The sequence below is a fragment of the Lycium ferocissimum genome, chromosome 4 (assembly GCF_029784015.1).
Source record: "Lycium ferocissimum isolate CSIRO_LF1 chromosome 4, AGI_CSIRO_Lferr_CH_V1, whole genome shotgun sequence".
In the NCBI taxonomy this organism is placed as follows: Eukaryota; Viridiplantae; Streptophyta; class Magnoliopsida; order Solanales; family Solanaceae; genus Lycium; species Lycium ferocissimum.
In genome coordinates, this window is record NC_081345.1 from 24,333,096 (window position 1) to 24,347,799 (window position 14,704).

General features: G+C 34.0%; 2 protein-coding genes across 3 annotated transcripts; one reads left to right on the forward strand and one right to left on the reverse strand.

Moving 5' to 3' along the window:
• The first annotated feature begins 226 nt into the window (after positions 1-226).
• Positions 227-2,364, forward strand: LOC132051891 (uncharacterized). The gene is made up of 3 exons (XM_059443146.1): positions 227-835; positions 1,445-1,566; positions 2,014-2,364. The coding sequence occupies exons 1-3, from the start codon at positions 428-430 to the stop codon at positions 2,162-2,164; spliced, it is 681 nt and encodes a 226-aa protein (XP_059299129.1). The 5' UTR covers positions 227-427; the 3' UTR covers positions 2,165-2,364.
• Positions 2,365-3,718: 1,354 nt separating this feature from the next.
• LOC132051892 (UDP-galactose transporter 1) lies at positions 3,719-10,476 on the reverse strand. 2 transcript variants are annotated; one of them, XM_059443148.1, is made up of 6 exons: positions 10,349-10,476; positions 9,960-10,114; positions 6,951-7,200; positions 6,503-6,710; positions 4,884-5,115; positions 3,719-4,235 (listed from the first exon to the last, which is right to left on the reverse strand). In XM_059443148.1, the coding sequence occupies exons 2-6, from the start codon at positions 10,068-10,070 to the stop codon at positions 4,008-4,010; spliced, it is 1,029 nt and encodes a 342-aa protein (XP_059299131.1). In that variant the 5' UTR covers positions 10,071-10,114; positions 10,349-10,476; the 3' UTR covers positions 3,719-4,007. The 2 variants fall into 2 exon arrangements, with proteins under 2 accessions (XP_059299131.1, XP_059299130.1); XM_059443147.1 differs by lacking the exon at positions 10,349-10,476 and having other exon boundaries at positions 9,960-10,297.
• Positions 10,477-14,704: the final 4,228 nt, after the last annotated feature.

The window sequence follows — 14,704 nt, forward strand, 5'->3', positions numbered from 1 at the left end:
TACCAAAAATATATTTTTTTCAAAGATCTAAAATGAAACGGCCGAGAGAGTGGTAGTACTAATTGGACCAAGGAAATTTTGTACAAAAGATTCGTGTTCAGGTCCTTAAAAGCAAAAGAGTACGGAATAAAAAAAGAAAAAAGAATCCATTTCATCATCAAAACTGTCACCATATTCAATATAATAATATATCTCCAGAGAGTACAGCCATAACTAGCTCAGTGATACCCGTGACCCACCCCATTTTTCCCCTTAGTAGAGATACAATAAATTAACATTAAAACCATACATAGCTTTTCACCACCAAAAAAAACCCTTCCATTATTCTACTCTGCAGCACTATCTTGTGCTGAATGAAAAACAAAATATAGTACATGTGTTGAGCGCAACTTGTAGAGTGAAAAATTTTCAGAAAGAAATCAAGAAAATGCCAATGAGTTCGAGTTCATTTTTGAGGCAACTGAGTGGGAAAGAAGGGTGGAAATCAACTTCAAGGAGATGGGGTGGTGGTGGAAACAATGGTGGATTTCATGGTTCAAATTGGAAGCAAATGGAGGGATTAACAAATGGTTATAATGGGAATGGAGGGTTAGTTATGAGGAAAAGAGTAATGGTGGTAGTGGATCAAAGTTCACATAGTAAGCATGCTATGATGTGGGCTTTAACACATGTTACTAATAAAGGAGATATACTCACTCTTCTTCATATTGTTCCTCATTCTTCTTCTTCTACTACTTGTCATAATAATAATAGTAATAAGGGATCCTGTGATTCATCATCTGCTGCTCATCTAGCTAGTTCTCTTGGATCTCTCTGTAAGGCTTGCAAACCTGAAGTAAGTCCCTTTGTTTGGTTGCATTTGTGTTTCTGCATGTTTTCTTTAAAAGAATGTTCAAGTGCTAAACTTTTTTATAAACAATAGTTCTGAGATTGGTTGTAATGTATCTCAGATTGTTAGTAGCTAGTAACGTATTGTTTTTTTTTTGTTTGGGTGAGTTTAGATTTAATATTAGGCTAAAACCCAAAGATTCTTGGTACTAATAAACTCCTTAAAATGCATCTGTTCTTGGCATGAATATTGTGGTGGTGGTTTTTTTTTTCTTGCATTTATTTTCATGTGCACGCTGAAGCATCTCTCTGTCTTGTGCTCACTGTTCAATGTATTTTCTGTTATTGCTTTTCCTTTCAAATGCACGAAATAATAAAAAGGGGAAATCATTACTGGTGACAGTTTCTTTCTTTTCCTTTTCAGAGTGTTTTCAGATCTTTTATTTCTTTCTCTTAACCAAACAAGGAACAGTACTAATGATTTCGTGCACTGGCTTTTGCATTTTCCCCACTTCTATTATGCCTTCTTTTTTCTTTTTCTTTCCCTAGTTACCAAACAAGCTTGAAATAATTCATTTTTTAGCATTATGACCTTTTGTCTTTATTTTTTTTTAAGGTTGAAGTGGAAGCACTAGTCATACAAGGACCAAAAATGGCAACAGTAATGAGTCAAGTGAAGAAGCTGGAGGTGTCCGTTTTAGTCTTGGGTCAGAAAAAGCCCTCTTCTCTGCTTAGCTGGTAATTATATCATTTCCTCTTCACTTTTTTCATTTTATTTATTTTCCCAGTTCTGCTATTTTTCAGTTTAGTTAACTCTTTGGATAGTCTATGAATTTTTTTTAAGTAAGGCATTTGGATACGAATTGGTTGATATTCGGGAAAAAAAAGTATTTTAAGTTCAGTTGAAAAAAGGGTACCTTGGAAGTCGAAATTTTGTTTGGACATGAAAACACATTTGAATTTCTGTGAATGAAAACTTGAGATTCCATATTTCAAGTTTTCGGTTGAAATAATGTACCATTTTTTATAAACAACACTTTTATTTGAATTGTTTTTTTGATTTTTTATGTAAAACTCCATTCTTCAAATTCTTGAAGAAAAAAACAAGTCCAAAGGGTACTTACTATTCCAAATTTCATTGTTTACATAATATTTTCCTTTATTTTTGCAACTCTACTACTACAGTCTGTGTGGGAAGAGCAGTGAAGAGGAATTTGTGGAACAATGCATCAACACATTGGATTGCTTGACAATAGGAGTAAGGAAGCAAAGCAAAGGCATGGGAGGATACCTTATCAGCACTAGATGGCAAAAGAATTTCTGGCTCTTGGCCTAAGTCTTAATTGAGTTGTTTAGTTTAGGAGTTAATATCACTCACTATAATTTGGATAATAATTTGTGTAGAGAGCTTTCAGTACTATTTCCCACGTAGCATTCCCTGAAAAAAGACTCTTCTGGTCTGTAATTTTTATATATATATCTAAATGCTAACTGAAAACTTGTTATTTGTGTGAAATACAATATTGTGTTATCTTCTCCCTTTCTACCAGCTAATTAACCCATTGTTGTGGTTGAAGCCAGTGCTGGAACTAGTAACGGCATTACTCGAGGCAAAACATAGAGACGGTTAAAATGATTTTCTTGGGTGAAGGGAAAAGACCATCTAACGATCAAAATTCAGAGTAAAAAGCTAGTCTGCTGATTTCTTGTAGAAATTGCATTTAAGTATAAAGTTGAGTTTTGAGGTTGCTATAAATTCGAAGAGCCGTGCTTCAGAAAACAAGATTACTTGCATAAAAAACGATCATAACCTTTTTTTTATATCTTATACTTTACTACTTGTTTAGTTATCCTATTACATACCTACTAGGAGTACTAGCTACTCACTTATACTGTACTAATTAGTCACTACCCCATGATCGTATTTTTCTCAGAAACCACCTAATTCTTATCTATTTTGTGAAAGATCGTCACACATATAAGCATCATTCTTCTTGTAGCGGTGAATGTAGAGAGTGGTGCTGAAGTTTAAAACACCTTCAAGGACATGATTTATCCGTGACAAAACGTGGACATATTGCTCGTTTTGGTATACGGGCTTAGGTAAGTCCAATTTCAAGTCAAAGTCTTAAGACCCAAATCAAGATAGTAGCCCAAGAAGCAGATGGCCCAGGACATAACATGTCGAGGGACATTGATAGACACCAGAAGTTGACTCTTATGCACGGTTCCCATCAACGTTAATTTGCAGTGCATCACCACAAGTCCACAAGTGATGTACATGCTCAAACTGTTACTTATAGAGAAGGGCTATAGCCAAATTATGTGGTTATAAAAGACAAACCAAATTAACCATCTTGGAGAAGTTACTTCAGCAATCCAATGTTACAGTACAATAAAATAATGCTCAACAAACTTAAAGTAGCAAGTAGACTATTTTCTTAAACTATTTTGCAAATTTTGCTTTCTTTTATGATAATCCTTGATCAAGAGGGAAAAGATAGCAGCAGTGTCTATTAGACTTGTGAAAAGGCATTATATCTATGCAACTATAAGATTGAACACCCCCTGTGCCTTGAAAAACAAAAATTCCTTCTCTTTTTTTTTTTTTTTTTTTTTTTTGTAATATAGCTTCCCTTAATTCCAAAGCAAACCAGGGTACAGCATAAGTATGAAATCATTTAATAGTTGGGTTTCAATATTTGTTGGGAGACACTCCTGGTGTACAATAGGAACAAGAAGCAACAAGGAGGAGAAGAAAAAATGGTTGCATAGCCAAATCTTCACTAATTTTCATGGCATATCTCGAACAGATAAACTAGGTTTACAAAAATGAATACAGTAAAAAACTGTTGGAAAAATAAGAACCTGAATACTAGCCAACTTGGAGTGGGAACGAAATGGGGTAAATAAAAGATTTGGTATCGGAATTACCTAAATGGTACATTAGACAAAAGTGAATGAATCAGTTCTGTGTAATTCTCTTGTATAGGCAAAATAAAAACCAAATCTAGCCAATTTGGAGCAGGGGATGAAGGTAAATAAATAAGTTAAATAAGAGATTCAGCATTTGATTTACCTAAAGAGTAAATTAGACAACAATGAACGATTCGTTTCTTCTTTATACTTCTCTTCTATACCAAACTTTTAGCCAGTTCAGGATTCAAGTACACCTGGCATTAAACTTTATCCTCTAACTTGTCATTTACTAGAGGGGCAAACTCCATACTTTTTCTTGGGGTTCGAGGTGTACGGGGAGTGCCTGGTGTTTGTTTTTGTTGTGAGAGCATGTGCCTCACGTACCCATAGAATGTACATCCGACAAGTGTAATTAGACATCCAACGGCATTCATCATTGAGATTGGGTTTCGAAAGATAAGCCATGAACATGTTACAGCAACTGCAACCTGCAAAGGTAAGAAATACAAAAGAAATTTTAAGTGAACATCAATAATATTGACTAAAAAGTCTACCTATCAATTGCAGAACTTTATAAACAGGAAAATACCACATTTAGATGTTGAGACTTTAATAAGGAATGCGATGACATCAAAAACAGAAGCTGATAGCGTTTGAAATGGTTCAATTTAGCAGTGCGCTCACAAGAGGATTTGTTTGTATTGGCTTATTTCACATGCAACCAAGGCTATCCCAACATTAGCTGGATTTGAGAACATCAATCCGCAATTTCAACTTTCATAGGTTGAAGTAATGAATCAATTTTTTAGTTTGTCAACATCTGATTAAGCGTTGAGATCAGTTAAAAGCAAAATCCTACCAGATATGCTCAAACTGGTCGCTGAGATAATTTTGGCACATGCGTACAATGCATATGTGTCACGATGATATCTAGCTTAACAATGTCAAGGGACCAAACCACCAAAATGCAATTGAACATGCCAAATTAGATGAGCTAACAAATAAAGAATTATGAGAAGTGTGAATTCACGGTTGGCTCTGGTTATGCATGATACCAGAAAATATATACAACAATTATTTTCATAGAAAAAACTAACCATAAGCATTAACAAACAAACTAAGAGCATAACTCGTACCTTAAGGTTTCCAGCAACGTTAAAGGTGACTGCTGTGGTAGAGTGAATGACATAGAAGATAGAGAAGTTGAGGCAAAAGGCCAGCACACCAGAGCCAAAAATAATAAAGAAGGATGAAAGAAGTGGGGGATCCGTCTGCAACCATGCCACTACTCCAGGGCCTTCCAGTAGTAAGGCTGGTAATGCCAAGATCATTGTGGCAAAAGGCGCCATATAATATACTGTGTTTATGCTACAAAATACAAAAGTACATCAACATTATGTGTGAAAAAAATGTTGCCAAAATTAAGAGCAGTGTCCAAAATAATACGATAATTTTGTTGATCCAATACACATGTACAACTTTATCTTGGGAGCCAATTCTATTCTTTTTCTTTTTTCGGTTGATAGGTAATTGCAAATTTTGATTCATTGAGAAATAACTGTTATTTCTGGTGAGCCACATGATATGATGTCACAACAGAAAATTTTAGGAGCAGAAATGCCAACGGAGGTTTTGATTTAGCGCTTCTTTCTCATAGGATATTCATGTAAACAAGGAATTAGGTTAGAAAAATACGCCTATATTTGAATAAAAATGTGAAACTTGAAAACAATCTATCAGGATAGAAATGGATAAGTTAAATTTGGCTCCAACAGGTCTGGTGAATTCAAAGAAACTGCCGATAATTCTAGAGATAATCGAAACACATAACTTAAGATTAACTGCAGACTCCCTGTCTTTCCCTCATCAGAGTTAAATTATAATCTTTAAAAAAATCATCAGTAATAATAAGTTCCTTAAAAGGGCTAGTAAAAACAGAAGCAAACTGATTGAATTTGAGGATTAAAAAAAATAAAAAAATTAAAAAAAAAAAGATCAAGATGTTGAGTTCCTTTGTTGTTCCCTTTAATGTAATTTTCTTTTTCCTTGTAAAAGTAAAATAATTTCTCTGATCATGGGTTGCAAATTTTTATCTCGAGTTATTTCACTCTAAATTGAAGTCCTAAACTGGTCATAGAACGTGTATCTTTGGTTGGAATCCGGATAGGAGGGATTAAGATAGTCTCCTCCTTTTTAGCTTGTTCACTATTTTGTGATGATATGCCAAGGTAAAACCATCAACAAGGTGATGAACCCCGCAGAGGAACTATCATATTTAACTATTCTTTCATGGTGACAGTTAACTAACAGGAATCAAAGGAGTCCCCACCTAGACTGGCGGTCTTCCCCATGGAAATGGGAAATTATAACTGGCCTCAGACATCCCCTCACCCCAACCTTCCTAGAAAAATAAGGGGGAAAGTGTTTACATTAATGTGGACTATTTGGAAGGAGAGGAATTCTAGATGTTTTGAGAATGTAGAGAATAGTATGCAAAAGATCAAGCTTAATTGTCTTTTGATCTTATGCTTTTGGTGTAATCAGGTTTACTCAAATGAGACTCTTTCCATCATTGATGTTTTAGATTCAATATAGGAACAGAACAGTAGAGTAATGGAGTTCTTATGTAAATATGGTTTCAGTACAACCCATGTACTGTTTTGCTCAGATGAAATATAGATACAGTTGCCAGTTTAAAAAAAAAAAAGTGTTTATATTAATGTGTGTGAAGAGAGAGAGAAAGAGAGGTTACTACCTGTCAAACTTGTAACCATGCAGTAGAGACTCTGCAAGAATAGTTTTTGTGGATGTAGCCAGACAACCAAATAAGGCAGCACAAAATCCAAACATGTTGAAACTTAGCTCTGTGATGGAGGTGAGGAGAATTCCTCCAACAATAGGTATCAAAGAAGCCCAAATCCGCAAGTCAAAGTGCTTGCTCCAAACTAACCACTGCAAAATAACTGTTCCAAAGACATGGCAGTCAGATGTCCTCCATTGTTAAAGGAGAAAATTTTGGAAAAGCAGCACAATGAGATGAAAAATTTACTAATCCATATCCCAAAACATACAAGCACAAAGGTGAAGCAACGGTCAAGAAGATTTGCTGAAATATTTCATTGTGTGCTATTACATCTTCAGCGACAAGCTTGTCTCATAAAATTCTTTATTAGTAAGTAATTAATGTTCTACCCAGAAATCACCTGTAGTGGCAGGGGTGAATGACTTTATCGTTTGCATAAACGAAACAGGGATGTAGCGCAGGCTGACATTGCCTAGCACTATGTTGATACAAAACACGAACGACATGGGGAAAATCCTTCTCCAACGATCCTCAGGGTCAACCACAATAAGAGGCTTAAGCTTTAGCACTTTAATCACCGTGTATGCACCAATAGCTGAGCAGATAAAGTGTATGCAAGACACTGTCAAAGGAAACTTAAAATCCATTTTCTGCAAAGGATAAAAGATCAACATTGTATTAGTTCTTTGTAATCATAACCTCATTCACTAAACAATGGAAGTCATAATACAAGTAATAATTTCTCAAACAACAAAAAGATAATTGAGTAAGTACAAATTATTGAACATGGAAAACATGCACCATCTCCAACTAACTTGAGATGAAGATATTTGAATTTTATGTCATAACTTTTGCCTGGTTATAACAATGAGGAGCTTAAAATTGAAACTGATTTGGCATGTAGGAAATGTTCATGCAGGCTATACCACTACAAAATTTTGTATTTCCATAACAAAACAAAAGTGAAAAGATTCAGCAGAAGTATGCCATTTTCACAGGAAGTACTTCTTTTCAAGTCCTCAATACCTAATTAGGAATTGTGAATTAGTGATTCACAACAAGCAACACTTAAACAACAAACAACAGATTGCTGCAGTAAATTAGTATACAGAGGAAGGCTTCACAGTTGCATTTCAGGACTACAAGATAATAAAAGCCTAAAACCTATGCTGCTCGGACTCTTCAAAAATGGTGACAGATAAGTGTCGGATTCTCCAACAGTAATGCATTTTTGAAGGATCCGACACGGGTGCGGCATCAGTTTTGGAGAGTCCGAGCAACATAGCCTAAAACATAATCAGATCTGAATTCACATCTGGCGTCAAATCTACAACACCCTACCAGGAGACAAGTTCCAGGAGTATCATAATTACAGCAAAGCACATTCTTGAAATATTGATATTACAACAACATCAACTAAGCCTCAATTGCAAGCTGATGGTGTCAGCTACTATCCCTTTAGCTCCATTTAGACTCATCTTATTCCAATAATACAATAATTTAGGTTCTCTAACCTTAAAAGCTCTCTATGTTTTATACTGACATACAATTCCTCAGCCAGATTAATACTCCTAGCAAATATTGGACTAATCTAAGTGTGCCAACAAGACTAAGCTTAATCTCCACTAGTTGGTTTCACCTATATAGATCCTTTTTCTCCGGTTGTTCCCTATTTTTGGCTAAAGTCTGCATGGATACGAAGAGATTGTAAATCCTGTGAGACAACTTCCTTCAGAGTGATTTTAGGTCTACCACGTCCCTCTTTTAACATATTCAGCCATCATGGTTTCACATTTACGAACTGGTGCATCTCAATATTTATGTAGGGAAAGATCAAACCATCTAACGCGACCATCTTTCATTGATCCTGTAAGTGTGTTACTTGAACTTTCTGTTGAATGTGTTCATTTTTTTACCTTGTCTATTCTTGTATGAAAATGCCTTTCATTTTTGCTTATGTGTTCTTTTTTGTGTTATGTGATCTTCAATTTGTGGAGACGATGTTTACGGATATGATGGCAGGAAGTTCACTCCATGACTCTGCCATGCTTATCCCTTGAGGAGGATTAGATGTTTATATTCCCATCCCAAGGGAATGTGGTATATTTGATGCACTTATATTATATGTGCCTCTTTTGGTGCTAAGCTCAAAGTGCAGCTAATATGACGTTTAAACAATTCTCTGAATCACCGGAAGAATGAGGACCGCATGATAAATGACAACCCTTAAGGACACTCGAACCTATCAGCCACTCTGGGATGTTGTAATGTGTTTTTCCTTCTTTCACTTTTTTAATCCTAGTCATGGTAAAATTATATACCACAATCAAGCACAAAATCTCTACCAGTTAAATTTTATTCGGAATTTGTTCTTAAATTCATACTTCTTTTAATTTATCCCACCTCCTCCTAATAATATTCACCTGGAAAGAAGGATTTGCTTTAGCAAACGAGTAAGATAAGGGTCAACAGTAGGAGGACTTTCATTTCTCGCTAGTCGCTACCACCCATCAGATATCACTCAAGCAAATTCACGAATACATAAATTTCAGATAGTCCACCACACAAAAAATCCCGAATTCTGCTGAGTACTCATCAACATAGGCGGATCCAGAATTTAAGCTCTAGGGGTTCAACCTTTTAAAATTCTTAGTTTGACCCGTTGTAATTTTAAAAGTTACGGGATTTATTGCCATTTTAATAAATTTTCACACATAAATTTATGCTCCGCGTCGAAAGTTAGGGGTTCAATTGAACCCCCACCCATCATGCTACATCCGCCACTGGTCATCAACCTAAAATTGGCAGCACTTGAAATAGGGAAAGCGAGTTCATCCGGCAACAATAGGAGAAAAACTTGTTGTGTAGCTAAAATAAGAAGAGATAAACTTCCAAATCTTGTCCTGAAGTTTGTTCAACAAAAGACATACAGACAAAATAAATAAGCTAGCTCCAGTTCAACCTCTACAGACAACGACAAAACTGCCAGCAAGGATCCCAAACCTAAAAACCACCCTGTTGAATCCAAGTCTCGCCCACATGGTTATTGCATTGTTGATATCAATATTGAGTTGATTTCTCAGATGGTCACTCAACTAATCGTTATTATCTAATAAGGTCACTTTCTTTGTTAAAGGAAATTGGAATCAAGAATAAAGGTGTTAGTTGAGTGACCATTTGAGAAATCAACTCTATCAATATTCCAATGAGGTAGTAACAAGTAACCAAATTATAATTTGAAAAAACTACTGCTACCGTAAGTGAATGTGATTCACATACAGAAATAATACAAGCAAATACGTGCGGTATAACAAAATTAGAGATCATAAAACAAAAAACAAAAGGAGTAGTAGAAAAAAATTGAAAAAAAAAAATGAAGTGCAGGTATGAGAGAATAGCAAGTACAGACCTGAAAGATCCACTTATTCATGATAATAACTGTGACATTAAAACCCCACCATTGAAGAATAGCAAGTACAGATCGAATCACACTCCACTGACACAACCTGCTTTCCTCCATTTTTCTCCACTTACGCTCTTTCACTAACTAACAACAACCAAGATCTACAAATTCAAATCGTGTACTATTATTATAATTTAAAATGGAGAAGAAGGAGACTGTGAAGCAAAAGCTAAGCTAAAAGCATAATTTATTTGTTTGTGAGTTGGATTCCTCAAACAAAAATACAAGTACTTGAGAATTCAGACAGAGGGGCGTGATTTTGTTTGTTTTGTGAGGCGCGGGCGGGGGGGGGGAGGGGTAGTAACAGTAATAATAGTGCTTTGCATCACACGCACCTTGCTCAAAAGGAAACCATTCTTCTCTTGGAATTGGGAAATTAATAAATGGGAAATCAGATCTCCCCATATTATATTAATTACTAAATGAGTACTCAAATGTTGAATATTTTGCAATTGAGTTTATGTACATTCCTATTTAACTTGGTAAATTTCACGGATGGTCACTTAACTGTCAGTTTTTTTCACAAAAGTCACTTAACTTTACAAGAAAGTCACTAAATCACTTTTCAGTGTCTCTAAATCACTTTACAGTGATAATAGTTTTTGCTCTTTTTTTAAAAAAAAAAACAAATAAATAAAAATTAACTAAAAAGGTTCAACCCAACCCGACCCAACCCGACCCAAAACTCATATGAAGAAAGTAAAAAACTTTTCATATTCTTCCATTTTCCCTACCATTTTAACATGTTTGGTTAGAAATAATACCAGGTAACTACCAATTAAAATCAATGTTCTTACTTTTATACCATGACCAAATTAAACAGATATGGCATCATCTTATAACAAGATTTTCTATAATAAACAGTTAGAGAGTGAATTTATTTAGCATAATAGATTTATTTCCTCCTATTTCTGCAGTTACAATCCTGATATTTGCTAAAAGTACAAATAGAATGCTAAAGAGTAAAATCCTGATATACGAAGAAAATCTTGTCATACAACATCTTGCTAAATAAATTCACCCCTAGTCGGGTTGGATCTTATTCATTTTTTTTATTTATTTATTACTCCTGACATCCTAATTTATATGACACTCTTTCCTTTTTTAATTAGTCCCAATAAAATGACACCTTTCTATCTTTGTGTAACAATTTAACTTTAAACTTACCTTTTTACTGTTAGTGAAATGATTTCTAGCCACACAAATTTCTATAGTTTGTTTTAAACCACGAATTTCAAAAGTCTTTCCTTATTTCTTAAACTTCGTGCCTAGTCAAACACCTTCATATAAAATGGGACGGAGGGAGTAGATATTCTTTAAAAAAAAAAAAGAGTAAAAAATGAGTTATCACCGTAAAGTGATTTAGTGACACCTGAAAGTAGTTTAGTGATTTTTGTGTTAGTGTACTCAAAGTTAAGTGATTTTTGTGTTAGAAACAATAGTTAAGTGACTTTTGTGGAAAAAAAGTGATAGTTAAGTAACCATCTGTGAAATTTACCCCTCCTATACACTATTTTGTGTCTGCTAAACTTACAAGCTGAACAAATTAATTTTAAATGCTATTTGACTTAATACATATTTTGTATACTTTTTATAAGTTAAAATTAGTCAAAAATTATAATTTTAGCTTATAGGTACTTTTGGTTTTATCAATATTGTTATTATTTTATCCATAATAACTTGCAATCTCTAAAATTTCACCTGAAGAATCTCTAATTCTCAAACTTAGTTTCATTTTTTATCATTCTTTCTTTTTTATGCAAAGATACTTTTAAATTTATAGTACTTGTAAACAAATTTTAGGACATTTAAGTCATTCTATCAGTAACAAGCACATATTGACTTTACCAAATACACAATTACTAATTATCAATTTTAACGCTTAATATTCAAATATGTAATTGTTGTTGGTAATGTCAACCTTCGTATATGTTGTAGAATTTTAGGGAGCGATCGGTCTAAATGATTTGCCTCTTATTAGGGCCAATCAATTTCAAGACAATGGCTCGCCACGACACAATTTGTTATCAATATTGTAATATCTTTCGAGCAACTGCTTATTTGTTAAAAATCAGTTTCAACCATTTAACCAAATGTTCTCTAGATAAGCAGATTTGTGGTCATGGAGAGGTGATAAGCTAAGCATATTCCTTTCCTTTTCCTACCAAATTTTAAGTTCCTTTTAACTTTAAAAGATTTTGTTCTCCGCATGAAGCCATGAACCCCACTATAAAAAAATTATACTCGAGTTCACTTCGGCTTTCTTAGTTTTGAAAGTTTTCTTAATGTTGAATATTCCTACTTTATACTTTCTAAAATGTTTATGAAGTCAGTTCGCAAAAAGTGGTTTGACCTAGTTGGTTTAAAATAGTAATCAATTTGATGAAATTAAATTATCTTGTTCTATGATCTAGTAATCAACTCAATTCAGATTTTTGAAACCGAAAAAAGGATCAAAACTCATAGCAGTTTTTTCGAAGTATTTTCAAGAGTTATTGTTGGTCTCTCAGTTATTAGGAGAGTTTAATTTTAATGCTTGTGATATGATTAAACATAATTGACCATCAATTACTTGAAATGTGTATTTTTCAGCCATTTACTTGTGAATATTTACAATCTTTTAGAATTATTAATTGTTCCACCATGCAACATTTGTTATGTTAAGTTTGTAGTGTTACTTCATATTTGAGGGTAATATATTCCTAAAATAGTCTAAAAATAACATATTTTCTATCTAAACTCGTAAAGGAATATAAATATATATTTAATTAAATAAAGATTTAATATGCTAAGTAATATATCTCGAGGATCAAAATCATAATTTATCAATGACAGAAGAAAAGTGTTATTGTCCCATCCTCAAAATTAAGTTTTTTCTTAAGAAACTACGCAAAAACCAAAATCTAAGCACCACTAATTTTTAATTACTATTCAGAAAGTGTTTCATTTACTTCTTAAACTATTGCCAAAAAATGAGCTGGATAAAATGAATTCATTCTCAATAAGAGATTTCACATTTGAATTTTAAAAATAGAAAAAATCTCATTAAAGAGTGTCTCCCTTTTTATAGTCTTTACTCTTTATGTAGTTAGAATCGGAATTAATCAGATAACCAAAATGGATATTGGATACTAAATCGAAAAACAAAACAAAAAAATTACTTATTTCCTAAACCTATTCAAGAGTTCCAAAATTTTCCAAAGCAGCACATAAAGATTTTAATTCTTTTCAAGTGAATTTTCTCACTATCTCTTCCCATTTTGGAAAAATTCTTTAAAGCAATGCCCCAAAAATTCTGTTCGAATCAAACTATCGAAGTCCTAAACGCAATGTGGCAGTGTAACTACCTTGTCACGCTATCGGACCTCTTTATAGACAGAGTCCCACCTACACACACACACCCCGTATTGCACGCACATTGGGACTAATAACGTGGAGAATTGGGCACAGGCACTATCTAAACAGTCCTTTTTGACTTCTTGTAACTTGTACTATTGGGAAATTTTGTACTTTTTCGATTTCTTTGCCTCAAATTTAGGTAAAATCGCATGTTCATTCCTGTGAACTTTATGTAAAATCTTACTCTTATTTGATTTTCTTACTTGAAATTTGGTTTACCCGGCATGCTCATCTTTGCTTTCTTTTTTGGATTGTGGTTTGTTCATGAGATGTTTTAACTTGAATAGAAGTATTTTTATTGTTTTTATTTTAGGAAACTTGTTTATAATCAATTTGTTGAATAATTCCTTTTTGGTAGATTTGCATGATTGGTCATTATGGTTTGTGAATCGGGAAAGGGCCAAATATACCCCTATACTACTGAAAAAGGGCCAAATATACCCCTGATTATACTTTGGATTCGAATATACCCCTACTGTTATATTTTGGGCACAAATATACCCCTCCACCGTTAAAGTTGATAAAGGTGGAACTCAATCCCACTGAATACCATGTGTCATGCCACGTCGCTAAACAAACCCAATTTTACACCCCCTTCCTTTCCATGTCATCTTTACCATAAGCATCACTGCGACACCACCGTTATGCCCACCACCTTACTTTATTTGGTAGTTTCAATAGGAAGATTCAACTTTTGAAAACCCAAAACCCCCAAATCCAATTTCCAAACCAAAATTCTCGCAAAAAGATTCAAAACCCATCTCTAAAATCCTTCAATCTTCAATACCCAAATAATAGATTTTTTGCTCTTTTCCCCTTCTAATTGATAAAGATGTGGTTGATTTGTTTCTCTGTGTTAACAAGTGCTTTGTGACTTGAAGCTTTCCGTTTTCATAGTTAATAATATTGCTGTACCGGAGAAATTAGTGGTGGGCATGATGCAAGTGGTGCTAATGGTGAAAGATGATATGGAAGGAGGGGGTGAGATAAAATTGAGTTTGATGTGACGTGACATGTCATATGATATTATTTTTATTAAAATATTAATGTCATGTGAGATTGGGCCCCATCTTAGTCAACTTTAATAATGGAGGAATATATTTGTGCCCAAAGTATAACGGTAGAGGTATATTTTAACTCCAAGTATAACGAGGGGTATATTTGACTCTTTTTTTATAGTACAAGGGTATATTTGACCTTTTCCGTTTGTGAATTGTAACATGAAATAACTAAGTATAACACTAAAGAACTCGTCCTCAATGGTAAAAATGTTTTTGTTTGCATTTAGAATT

What these genes read in the sequence shown, in the direction of transcription:
- LOC132051891 (XM_059443146.1), top strand. Translation starts at nt 428, where the DNA reads ATGCCAATGAGTTCGAGTTCATTTTTGAGGCAACTGAGTGGGAAAGAA. An exon ending in GTAAGGCTTGCAAACCTGAA is followed by an intron (nt 836 to 1,444) that starts GTAAGTCCCTTT and finishes TTTTTTTTTAAG; the next exon opens with GTTGAAGTGGAAGCACTAGT. An exon ending in CCCTCTTCTCTGCTTAGCTG is followed by an intron (nt 1,567 to 2,013) that starts GTAATTATATCA and finishes CTACTACTACAG; the next exon opens with TCTGTGTGGGAAGAGCAGTG.
- LOC132051892 (XM_059443148.1), bottom strand. Translation starts at nt 10,070, where the DNA reads ATGGAGGAAAGCAGGTTGTGTCAGTGGAGTGTGATTCGATCTGTACTT. An exon ending in ATTCACCCCTGCCACTACAG is followed by an intron (nt 6,711 to 6,950) that starts GTGATTTCTGGG and finishes TCTTTGGAACAG; the next exon opens with TTATTTTGCAGTGGTTAGTT. An exon ending in CATGGTTACAAGTTTGACAG is followed by an intron (nt 5,116 to 6,502) that starts GTAGTAACCTCT and finishes TGTATTTTGTAG; the next exon opens with CATAAACACAGTATATTATA.